At 35.0% G+C, this 13,556-nt stretch overlaps 1 protein-coding gene across 2 annotated transcripts in view; it reads right to left on the bottom strand.

Annotated features, from left to right (window-relative positions):
- TRMT1L (tRNA methyltransferase 1 like) overlaps nt 1-13,556 on the bottom strand; it is a 52,920-nt gene that overhangs the window by 38,963 nt on the left and 401 nt on the right. For both annotated transcript variants that reach the window (XM_032862633.1, XM_032862634.1), the window contains exons 2-7: nt 9,038-9,148; nt 7,648-7,761; nt 4,891-4,955; nt 3,102-3,231; nt 829-949; nt 90-169 (exon numbers count right to left, since the gene is read on the bottom strand). In XM_032862633.1, coding sequence (XP_032718524.1) covers nt 90-169; nt 829-949; nt 3,102-3,231; nt 4,891-4,955; nt 7,648-7,761; nt 9,038-9,148 — 621 coding nt within the window. The remainder of the gene's footprint in view (nt 1-89; nt 170-828; nt 950-3,101; nt 3,232-4,890; nt 4,956-7,647; nt 7,762-9,037; nt 9,149-13,556) is intronic.

Raw genomic sequence — 13,556 nt, 5'->3', positions numbered from 1 at the left:
CCAGATAGAATACCCATATGAATTTTCTAAGAAAAGATACTGCATAAAGCTGATAATTAAAGTGGAGTTCCAAAAAAAACATTACTTACCAGTGGCTCCAAAGGCATCTAGACATTCTAAAGGTTTTCTTTCCTCAGCCAAAGCAGCCAATGTACAGAATATTAGCTGCCTAAAAGAAAGTATAATAATCTGAAATAATTTTACTGTACCATGGCTTCATCACTGTAGATTTTACTTTATTGAAGAATAGTGAGATGGGGAGCCTGGGTGGCTCAGTTAGTTAAGCATCCAACTCTTGATTTCAGCTCAGGTCATGATCTCAAGTTTGTGAGATCAGCCCCACACAGGGCTCAGAGCTGGGCACGAAGCCTGCTTAGGATTCTCTCTCTCTCTCTCCCTCTGCCTCTTCCCCCACCTCAGGCTCACACTCTCAAAAAAAAAAAAAAAAAAAGAGAGAGAGAATCGGGGTTCCTATTTACTGTACTACCTGTTTTAAAGGAAGACCTAGTAATATATTCCTTACCTTAGTATAAGAAGTAAACATTTGTGAAATTAAACTATCAATCTAGTTGGGTTCTATAAACAAGCATTCACCATGAATAATGATTTCATAAATAAAACTTGCCCACAAAAGTACTATTTTACTCTCTGAGAAAAAAATGAGTTTGGTAGGATAAAAGAAAACAATCATTCTAAGAAAATACTAAAACAGATGACTTTCATTCTGTACCTAGTTTTAAATTTCACTGTATTAGAACATAAGATTAAGAGAAGGTACATTTGTTATAATTTGAAACATCCCATAATCCTTTTCCCAATTTATCTTACCGGTTTAGTTTCATTTTGGGATTAAAATAGGAATCTGTTTTTTGAGGTATAGAATAGTTAGGACAAACTTGTACATCTGTGTCTGCCTCTTTCAAAATTTCATTAGGTGGTTTTGCAGAAGCTAAAATGAAAAAAAAAAAAAAAGATTTCCAGTGAAATACAAAATAATTCTAAATATCCAAAACAATACACATTAAAAGAAATAACTTTTCATTTTAATATTTTGTTAATGTAATCAATTGAGTAAATAACGGAAAAAGAAAAACAACCCAAAACTGATTTATTCAGTACTGTCTCTAGGAAAGAGTAGCACTCAATTAAGTATTTGGGGAATTAAAGTTTATTAAGTTAAATCTTACCTGCCTTGAACATCGAAGTATCTGTATTATAACCCTAGCTAAGAACAATAAGCTTAAAATAAAACAAAATTTAGGGAAAAAAAATTCAGGACTCCTGGGTGGGTCAGTCAGTTTAAGCGTTTGCCTCCAGCTTAGATCATTATCCTAGGGTCCTGGGATCGAGTTCCACATTGGGCTCCTCGCTCAGTGGGAGGCCTGCTTCTCCCTCTGCCTGCTGCTCCCTCTGCTTGTGCGCTTTCTCTCTCTGACAAATCAATAAAATCTTAAAAAAAAAAAATCCTAAAAAGCCTTTATCAACCAATATACTGTGTTTACATAGATTGGGTGCTAAATATATCTTACTGTGATATAATGGTTATAAAGTTAGTATCTCTGTTTCATTCCACAAGCCATCATGGATGACAAAGAATCACTAGACTTCCAGAACATGCTAGATTTTCAGAACACTTTCTTATAACTACAACTGTAAAACACAAAATTATATTAAATTGGGTATAAAGTAATGGGTAAAAAAAAGATTTTACATTTTGTATATATTAGAATCATTTAGCTATAAGCCCAAATGAACCACTGATGTATATGTGTATGTATATTTTAAATATTTTAGGAATGAGACATATATATTATGTGTGGGGAAAAATAGAGTCTTTTTATGTTTGGCTTTCTTTTTCTTTTTTTTTTTTTAAGATTTATTTATTTGACAGAGATCACAAGTAGGCAGAGAGGCAGGCAGAGAGAGAGGGGAAGCAGGCTCCACGCTGAGCAGGGAGCCTGATGTGGGGCTTGATCCCAGGAGACCCTGAGATTATGACCCAAGCCGAAGGCAGAGGCTTAACACACTGAACCACCCAGGCGCCCTGTGTTTGGCTTTCTTGATAGTATTAAAATCGGAACGTTAACTACATGGCAACTGTACTTCCCTTTTTACAATGCCAAATCATAGTTAACATTCCCTAGTGTTTTTTATATTCTTCTACACCCACCAAAGTGGCATGTGACTTATCTCACAAGATCAGCCTTTCTCAAACCAGATTCTACCAGCAATTAAGCTCTATAGAAAATTATTTCAGTGACTATTTTTTTCAATTCTTGAAAGAAAAGTACATAATAACCATTCTAGATGTATATGAGAGAAATTAATTCATTACATACAATGGATGCCTTAGGGCATGAGGTCTTAATTCTTTTTTTTTTTTTAAAAGATTTTATTTATTTATTTGTCAGAGAGAGAGAGAGAGAGTGCGCACATGCATGTGCAAGCAGGTGGAGGGGCAGGCAGAGGGAGAAGCAGGCTCCCTGCTGCGCAAGTTGCTCAATGTGGGACTCGATCCCAGGACCCTGAGATCATAACCCGAGCCAAAGGCAGACACTTAACCGACTGAGCCACCCAGGCGTCCCATTAATTCTTTTCCTAAGAAGGGCTGCCTCACTAATAACAAGCTATTAATAACCTGATATCACTTCAGGATAATAAATGGTCTTTATATAACTCCTTTTTCCAGTGTTTTCAACAGTAAGTATAACATAGCTATCTATAATCTTCTGTTAAGATACCTATATTTAGGAGTGCCTGGGTGGCTCAGTCAGTTAGGTGGCTGACTTATATAAATAAATAAATAAATATATAAATACACACACACACACACACACACACACACACACACATATATGTATATTTACTTTGGCATCAATCACTTTTTCTACCCACATTAAATATATTTGTTAAACTGAGGACAGTTAAATGTTGTTGGGAGCCTTACAGAAAGAAAATGAAACCTGACATAATGGATTAATAGTTAACAAAATGATTTGGTTAAATCCCTGTATTTTATCTCCCTGATGTGTGAAAAGAATAACTCGATGTTGTTTAAGGATTTACTTATCAACATATGTTAATGAGATTGTTCAACTTACCAGCAATATACCTGGATTTCGTCTCTCCTTTATTCACATGTCGCCTAACATGTCCCAGCATATCGGTCCTTCTGGTGATTGTTGCTGAACAAATGATACAATGATAATGGGCGCCCATTTTACTGGATATCTATCAAACAGAGTATTTAATTTAAATGTACAGATAAGTTACTAAGACAATGAAATAGAAGTTTATTAAGATTGCAAATTTAAGTATGTTAGCGTGTCACAAGTTTAATGATGTAGAAGACAGTATTAATATTGCCATGGGACTTCAAAGGGATCTTTACTTCCTTATCTACATTTATGTTTGCTTTTTACTTACTTTATAATAGACCACAACTTTGTTTTTCCCATTCATTCTAGTCAGCATATAACTGTACCCTATTTTCTATAAGTAGCACTTATAAAAATGGCATAAAATTAGCAGAACTGTATTAGTAGGTAACAATTCTTTTTCAGGAAGATAAAGACCTGATTTATACTGTTTGCAGCTTTCTGTGGTATTTGTACTCTACCACGGCCAACGGAAAGCTACAATTGTGACAGATTTCAAGCTACTGATGGGAAATCACTGAATGTGAGTTTGGGAAGAGATGTGTAATATCCTACTAGAGAGCATGGCTGCCATGCAGATATAATAAATATAATATATAATATAAATATATAATATATTATATACATGTTATACATATATATGTATATGGTGCCAACAATAGTAAAATAGGTAATAGGAAATAATGAGATTGGAGTACTCATTACCTTTGTTTATAATATAATTTGTTCACTTTAAAATTTATACAATTTAATTTTTAATGATGGCCATGTTTAACAACCAACTTTCAAGATTTCTAGAAATATGGGCTAGTTTCGGCATACCACTGAATGTTAGAAATGTAATAAAAAGACTAATAGTCCTAGTAAAAAATTTTCACTTTGTAATTTCTCATTTAGCTGAGAATAAAGAGATTATTCCAATGGCTTTTTTCTACTTTTGATACCTTTTACCCTTAGAGCTTCTACCTCCTATTTACTTGGGCTCAAACAGCAAGTAAAGAACAGGTGAAAACATTACACATTGGTACTGTTGTCATCTCATTCAAAATGTCCTGGATAGGGTTGATGGACCAACCATTGTCCTGACCCCTGCTTAAGAAATGTTTGTTTTTTTTCTCCCCAGCACTTTATTCTTTTTAGTGGCCCCCAAAAAAATTAATAATGAGGACTTCTTAAGCTAATATGCATCCAGGATAGTACTACAAAAAACTATTTTGTAGTTTTTATTCCCCAAAAGTTAAATGTAATCTAAAAAGGGACATTAGTACTTTTAAACAATTATTAAGATTTCAGAAAGTTTCTTAATTCTGTCCTTTGACAGATTAAAAGAGGATAGAGAAGGTAAATATGAATTGACATACTAAGATATTTAACCGAATCACAGATACTGAAGGCTCTTATCCCATAATCAATTTATTTTAAAAGAAAAATATTACTTTTTATTTAAATTCTCCATTCCAAAATTAGTAAACAGGTTAACTTTTGTTTTGAAAACACAAGAGAAAAATTTATCTGAATAAAATTAAAAACTGAAAAATGAAAAGTTCAATACAGTAACTCTTTTTTTCATATAATTCATATTTTTTTCCTACCATGATAATCTGAAAGCACTCAGACACAAAATCTTAAAGTAAACCTCATTGTCAAATGTGCCCACAGCCTTAAAGCCACGTAAAAATTCTGCTTTCTTTAAAGAGGGCTAAATTTAAAAATAAATCTCACATTTGATTACCTGTTCTCCAATAACGTTTGGTTTCACTGGTCGACAAGGTAAGTGACAGATGCACATCCTGTAACCTAAAGTGAAGAATCACTGGTTGTCATATCAGTTCATTAAATATTCAATTACCATTAAAAATTATTAGCAAATTTTATTTTATAAGAATAACTGGGATTCTTATTTAAAAGGTCATAGTTTATTTGAATGAGACTTAGTTTTATATATTTGTTATATAACACATAGTACAAAAACAAATGTAGGATATCCAGGTTTGAATTCTGGTTCTGCCAAGACTATGTGTTACCTTGATTGGTCATTTAGCTTCTTTGGGACTCAATTTTATCATCTATTCTCTGACATTGTGACTTTTTATTAGGCTTCACCTTCTTTGCCTCATAATACACTTGCCGCTACATAGCCTCTTCTTCATGAGAAGGCACTTAGCTCTCTCTCATCCTTCTTAACCTTCTTCATGCATCCTCTTCCCTCTCTTCCACTCTAAAGAGCAGATTCTTCTATAGGCTTGACGGCTACATAAAAGGCTAAATGCCTTTTATGGTTGCAACTATCTCCCCTGGGGGAAGGAATTCCAAATTCTAGGTCGACAGTTACTAACTCCTTTCTGAGGACCAGATCTCTCTTTCTGATTGCTTGCTGAGGATGTACAACTGGGTTATCCGGTCAGTATTTCAAAATCTGTCAAGGACTAAAAATATCATTTCTTCTTGAACCAGGTCTCTTTTCTATTTTTTAAATGAATGATGATGCCTTCCAGTTGTCCTAACTGTAAGTGATCTCCAGCTCCTTTCTTCTCATACCTAGCATCTAATTGTTTCTCTTACTTGTACATATGGAAGTATCCCAGGATGCAGTAACTTATTTTTTCTCCATTGATATGTACTTCTATGGCTATCCCATCCAATCCATGGCTTTAAATACCATTTATATTCTGACAATTCCCAAACGTGTATCTCTAGCCCCAACCTTTCCCCCAAACTCAAAATTCTTATCTAGACATGCTACTTGACATCTCCAGGAGATGCATCTAAACGTTCACATGCCTAAATCTGCAGGCTTGGCCTTTTCCCCCCATACCTGGTCCTCAAGCAGTCTTCTCTGCTCAGTAAAGGATACCACCATTCTTACAGCTGTTCAAGTCTCAGGCCCACGTATTCTTGGCTATTTTCCCCTCACATCTTACTTCTATTCCTTCAGCAGGTCTTGTTGCTTCTACCTTAAACATATTTGCAAATTACTTTGAGACCTGCTTGCTAAAACAAAACCTGTGATACTCGCCATGTATCAGATCATCACCATGTGAAAAAAAAATCCAACAACTTAATGTACTTAAGAAAGTAAAGAAATGCCATGAGCCATTTAAGAGATGAAAATAATCAGGAAGACAAAGACTAACCTAAAGGTTAAACGATGACTTAAATAAAGAATACAAAAAGAACTTTTTAACTAAAATGAGACCTTTCTTTTTTGATAAAAAGACATGATTTACGTACATTCTTAAAAATAATTAAACATAAAAGACAGGATGGCCTCTAATTTAGTCTCTAATTCCCTTTTCTCTAAGTGACTAGTGATAACCTTTTACCAATACTACCAAGAAAATTCTTTCCTGGGGTTAAAACTCCAGATAACCACATTTAGCAACACCTATGCTCACAAATTCATATACAAGTATGCATATGTTTAAGATGGATATTTAGGGCTTTGAGGGCAGAGTTTTTTTTTATGCATATGAAGTATCATAAACTCTCCTCTCAACACACATGTAATAGCAGTTTTTCATAGAAATCCTTCCAAATAAGCTAGTATAGATCTAATATATACTCTTTACAATGGTGGCATAATATTTCATGGTATGTATACACATTATTATAGTCAACCAACCTGTTTTTATTTTAGTTTCAAGTTTTTGTCACTAAGTATATGCTGCAGTGAATATTCTTACACATTTATCCTTATCAATTGATTCTTTTACTCCCAAAAGAGGGAGTACCTGGTCAAGAGATATGTGAATTTTTAAATTTAAAAAACGTTGCCAGATCTCTTTCCAAAAATGCTGTATTAATTCACATAATTCACTCTTAGAACTTAATAATTCATTATATCTAAAAAGTCTTTTAACTTGGTAAAATCTCATTTTTTGTCCTTTAATTTTATTCTTTATGAGACCTCTTATTAAATTCAGTCCCCCAAATTATGTCATTTTTGTCACTACTGTAATTGGTAGCTTTTTTATAATTTTCATTTATCTACAGAGAAAGACTACGATTTCAAATATTTATCTTATATCCCACTACTCTTTTTAAATCCTACTACTTTTTTTAACTCTAATCTTTTTAAGCCATCAGCAGAAAAAAAGATATTGTCTTTTTATATTCATACTAGATATTTTATTTTGTTTTGCATTTACTACACTTTCAAAATTATGTGTCAGATGGTAGTTGCTCTAACATAAAAGAAAAAGTATTAACTTTTTAAAACATAGTTCAAAAAGTTATGGTGGCCCCAGGGCCAAGCAAAATACCCAGTATAGAACAGATGCTTAATAAATGTTTGCTAAACTAAACTACACTTACGACATACATCCATTGCCTAGAGAATTCCATAACTATTTATTAAGAAATACATTAAAAGGACATTAAATCCCTCATAATTTTAAATGGAAAATATTTGATTTTATTCACAATAAAATTCCAAAACTTCTATTAAATCTTGACACATATGGTTTTTAGCAAGCACAAGAATACTAACCTTCAAATTCAACTGAGACTTTCCAGTGTAAATTTTGAAGGTGACGACGAAGCTTATGACTATTACAAGCTCTGAATTTCTCCTTGGGGCACAATGGACAAGACTGTTTGTTTCCTGACCAAAAAAAAAAAAAAACCAATAAAGCACAGAACAGACAGGCTACTAATGCCTCAATTTAGCGATGAAAGAAGTAGCAGGGGATTCTCTCCACCCAACACACACACTTCTCAGATAACATCTATGTTAACGGTAGAGTCATCTCTGCCTCAACAGGTAGTTAATAATCAGCACATGGTCAGTGATTAATTTTTTACCCTAAAACTCTCCTCTCTGGGGCTAGCTGATAACTTTGTTGCCACTGGGAAGAGAGAAGATGAGAAAGTAATAAAGTACATGATATCCCTCCAGCCAAAAGGCCTGCCAGAGAGAGCATCACTATATACTTTGGACAGGGGAGAAGGCAGTACTTGTCACACTCCCAGGGAGGCAGGAGTGGGGCAGACAGTGTAAGCACCTACTGTGGCATTCTGCTCTGTCAGCAACAAAAACAGTTAACATGCAGAGTAAGAAAAATGGAAGGAGTGAAAAGACTAAGTGGGATCCAAAATAACTGCTATTCTGGGACAGGGAGCATGGTTAGAACCACTGTTACCAATTAGCGAATTTGTAAGTTCTTCCTTCTTTATTAATGAAAAGATTACGGATCATAAAAATAGAAGTCTTATTTAATTAGAAATGTAATGGATCTCAAATAAAAACTTTGAGAGTAACACAAAAAATTAAAATCTCAAATTCAGGTTTAAAACAATAAACATACACAAGAACAATCAGCAACTCACTTAATTTTTAATCCGAGTATCTTTAACATACAGCATACTGTAAATATAGTCATAATTAATTTTTCTATATGCTCTGCTTACTTCAAAAAACCATGAAGTGATACTGAGGATGGAATTCAAGCACTGAGGATGGCAAAGCAGAAAGAGAGGAGCTTGAGGCCTGACAACAATGAGGAACTCTTATTCTAGCCTTAAATTGCCCACCTAAGGACTTTGTTTATGTGACTGAATATAATATGGCTTTAGTTATTAAAGGCAGTAGTTTTTTGGGACTTCTGTTGCTTATAGTTAAATGCAATTCCGAACTAAAAGAATACGCAGTCCTTGTATAGCCACAAAATTGTAATATCCTTGGGGAACTGTGAGACAACTTGTCTCCACAGCACCTGTGAAAGCAGACGGCTACCAATTTCCTGAATGAGAAAATTTTATTATTGCTCTAGTTGAGTGGCAATAAACAAATCTACTCCCAGCAAATTTTCATGAGTTGAAAGATAAAAAGCCAAAAGAAATTAAGAGGGGGAAAAAAGACCCTCAAAATATGGACATACCTGCATCAAGATGATCTGAGTTCAATGAACTGGCAGAGTCAAAATCTCCTTCAGCTACGAAGGCTAACTTCTCTAGATCAGCAAGCTGCCTTTGGATTGAGATGTGTCTCTCTGAAAGGAAATTTTAAGAGTTAGAAGATTAGTTTTTAAAAACCTGAATTCCAGTTCTATTTTTATTTGATCACGTCACAGAGACTCCTCCACTTTTATTTCCTGTAGCATGGTGCCCCAGCACCCAGATGGGGACTACTGCTGCAATTCTGCCTATAAAATGACAAGTGGGCCTCAGAATGTGAAAAGTTGGGGGAAAAAACACTGTGTAACTTCACACCTTTTAACTTTTATCTAATTATTCAATATAATTCTGCAGAAAATGTCTTTACTCCATACAAAATGCTGAAGTAAGAAACGTAAGCCACGCTTCCTATCTTTAAAGAAGTTTCAAGGGGCGCCTAGGTGGCTCAGTGGGTTAAAGCCTCTGCCTTCAGCCCAGGTCATGATCTCAGGGTCCTGGGATCGAGCCCCATCGGGCTCTCTGCTCAGCGGGGAGCCTGCTTCCCTTCCTCTCTCTCTGCCTGCTTGTGATCTCTGTCTGTCAAATACATAAATAAAATCTTAAAAAAAAAAAAAACAAAGAAGTTTCAACTAGACAGGAAAGATACTGATATGTTACCTACTAATTGTAATACAGCGCAGGATGAAATGAATACCGGGGGTATATGGTGTGGGCATACAAGAAGGAGGAAGGAGGAATTAATTCTAACAAGTGCCTTTGAGAATGTCTTCACTGAGGAAGTGACATTTGACTGAGATGTAAGTTATGAATAGAATTTCAGTAAGCAGAAATTTGGTGGCTGGCCTTATAAGCTAGTAATCTCATGAATAAAGGTATAAGGTGTAAAAAAAATACAGCCACCTCTATCCCACCCTTGGCTGGAATGTAGTATGTTTGGAGAATGGAGGTGGTGGAAGAACAAGCAGCCAAAAATGTAGTTCCGATCATGAAAGGCTTAAACTCTATGCAAGTTAGTCTGGACTATCCTCTTCAGGCAATGTGAAGTCTTTGCAGATTTTTGAGGGAGTGAGTAATATGATCTGAGAGCACTTCAGGAGGTTATCTCTGTCTGTAGAATCAAAGATCAGTAACTGAGGTGAGTTAGTAATAGAAAGGTAAAGAACAGAGGGAAAAAAAAGAATGTTGGGTGTGAGAAATAACCATGCATGAAGACTGCATTCAAGAATGGTTCCAAGATTTCAAGTTTACATGGTTGAGAATAATGGTACCATTAACCAATAAAGGAAGAGGAAAACATTTTTGGCAGAAAAGAGGAAAGGAGAAAAAGTAATTTAGTTTTTGACACAGTGTTTGATGTACTACAAGTATTTATCCTCAAGTTCAGTATGCAGTTGAGTTGTTTTTGGAGTTCAGGAGGATATAAATCATAAATACAAGCTAGGTGAAAGTATGAGCTGAAGAAAGCCTAAGGAAAAAAGCACTATGGAAAAAAGAGAAGAAAAAGGCCAAAAATTCAGTCCCGGTAACATATTTTTAGGTTTCTCAAACATTACACATTCTTCAAACGACATATTTATAAACTTTGGAATATATGAATTATCTTCCCAAAGTACATTTAACATATTCTTGATTTGGGTTTGGAAATGCATTCCCCAATGCCACGGAACCCATTACTGATTAATATAAATGGTTATAATTCGGAAGCGCCATATGGAGGGACGCAGGTAATGTAAGAGACACGGAGGAAAATCATCAAGGAGGGTAGATTCAAAAACAATAAATGGTAAAGGAGAATCAAGATAAGGCAGAAGCCAAGAAAAAATGAGAATGTAAAAGGTTCAACACTAAGTATCACAAATAGTTGTAGAAATCAATAGAAAACTACTGGATTTAGTATTTAGCAGGTCTCTGATCACCTTTAAGAAAAAAGGTTCAGTGAGATGTTCTGGAATACAAATGGGATTGGAAGAAAAAATAAAGTATAGAAAATCACACAGATTATTTCAAAAAGTGTGGCAGCATAAAAAAGGAGAGAGATGAGATTGGAGGTTGCTTTTTCTTTCTTTCTAAGGAAGGACTTGAATATGCATATCCCAAAGGAAAGTAATGTTTACAAAGGAGGAGCTTGAATATACAAATATAAGACTAAGAGCTGAAAATTGGCAGGAAAAGATCCCCAACTGGAGAGATGATAGTAAACTGCAGGACTCTCTAGTACTCATTACACAACAAGGTTATACAGTTTAGAACCTGAAACCTTTAAATTCTATTCTTACCTAGATACCTTCCTGCCTATTCCTCTCCAAGCTTCATTCCCAGTTCCTTTTGTGTGTGTCCTTGTTTTTCTTTCCCAAAAATAAATAGTAAGACAGCAGGGGATATGCCTTCCTCATTTTTGTAATGATTAAGTGCCTAATACTGTATCTCATACACAGCAGGCACTATGGTTTGTTAAATAATTTAAAAAAATTACTAGTCTTTTTGAATGCAGTAACAAACTGAGTCAATAATTTTGGAATTCCAATTCAGCACTATCAGACATTCCTGCTCAACTTTACTAAAAGACAAATTTTCACCTCATTTTTAAATGAGAAAAGCAAAGAGCAACAAATCTTACTGGTTAACTTGTCATACTAGCTATTGTTCAAATGACTTTATAATGAGATATGATTTCTATAAATAGGCAAAAATTTTCCCAAATGAGCAAAAACTTAATTGCTAGGTGAGACCACAAGATTCAGGCAATGAATCCATGTGTACAAATCAATCCTTTGAATTTACAATCATAAAGACTTTCAGCTTCCAAAGTTCAAAGTTCTGTTCATGTGAAAGTATATAGTACTATATAAACTTGTGCTTATTGAAATCATCCTAAGTTGTACAAAATAAGCAAGAGGAGCCTGGTAAGTTAGACGAGAATAATGAAAATCCTGTGGTCCACTATTAAAACTTTCAAAGATCTGTCTAGAGATTCATGATATATGCCTTCGTATGTATACCTCTCAAATTACTTTCTGGTTTAAGATAGTAGATAGCAGACAATCTGTACTTAAATCACTCAAACTTTTTGTAACATGCTAGTAATTCCGAAGTCAACAGGCAAACCTCTTGTTAAATCAGATGAATCCAAGATGTTAGGAGTTTCTTTACAACTTCTGATACTTTTTCCTCATTTTTCAGTTCTATTTCAAATATGCCATCTTCATCTTGCCTACTTAAGACTGATTTTGAAGGACTAACTAGACCACATAAAAATAATTTTTTAAAATGTGATTAATATATATTTCTAACGCATTTCAGATTTCTCAATCATTACATATTTGCCCCAGTTATGCATTTTTCAGGTTTCTCAAACATCATACATTCTTCAAATTACATACTTCCAAAATTTGGAATATTTATCTTCCCAAACTATGTTTAACATTCTGGTTGGTGGGGATGGGGGGAGAAAGCATGCAGTCCCTTAAGCTGCTGAACCAATTCTGATTAATAAAAACAAATCTAATCTAGAGGTAGGGAAGGGAGGCTACTCAGGAGAGTGTATCACCGCCCCCCACCTATAGTTGTGGGTGAAGAAACAATGGCCCTTATTTTGCACCTACTACCTCTGATCTTATATGAGGAGGAGAAGCCTACCGGAGGCACGCTTTGGCCTTTTCTGTGATCAACTCTACTCTTTAATTTACTGTGACAATTTTTATGTGGCTTTAAAATCGCAAAGCTACTCTACTGGACTACGACTACCCAAGTGATGTATAAATATTAAATTCCCAACTGTCCTAGAAGAAAATGAATTATTTTGTTATTAATTCAGAAAGAACATAACGGTCAATTTATGGACCACGAAATAATAAAAAAAAAAAACAACTTTCTGAGACTTTACATTTAAAAGTGTTCAGAAGATTCTCAAGTGTTTCTCTTTATGGTCCAATAAATCACCACTTAGAAAACATGCAAGCACATACATTAGCACAATAATACGGGCTATTAATTTTCAACAGTCCACTTATGATGGAACGGAGGGCAGAACTCAACTGGTATTTATGACTGAGGGACGACATCCAGAATTTAGTCGACCCTTTCTTAAACTACTTAGCAGCCTCAAATTCTTTTTGAAAGCAAGCTGCTAAAGAAAGATAGTAAGAAAAGCCCATCTCTCTGTGTATTTCGAGCGCAAGAACTAGTTGGTAACAATGGTTTCTAAATCTTGCCAGCTACGATCTACTACAGTAAACAGGTTGCCTCGGTTACCATATCTCATTTTGAAGGACTTAGTGAACCACGGCAGACGGGGCTGAGAGGGAAACTACCAAATTAGTATAACTCCCTATTCGCATAGCAGAAAAAGACCCCCTTTAACGAAGAAGCCCTCGACCTCATTATTTCCTTTTATCTGCAGCACTCCTGGCCTCCACAAACCCTTCACCATGATGTCCTCGAGGTTTGGGGACATGCCTTCTCCCACTCTGTACCCGCTTTACCCGTTACACGGGTCCCTCCTCC

This window comes from Lontra canadensis, unplaced genomic scaffold, assembly GCF_010015895.1.
Source record: "Lontra canadensis isolate GAN:19392208 unplaced genomic scaffold, GSC_riverotter_1.0 scaffold24, whole genome shotgun sequence".
Lineage (NCBI taxonomy): Eukaryota > Metazoa > Chordata > Mammalia > Carnivora > Mustelidae > Lontra > Lontra canadensis.
The sequence above is the reverse complement of the archived record's forward strand: the minus strand, read 5'-3'. Positions and strand labels throughout refer to the sequence as shown.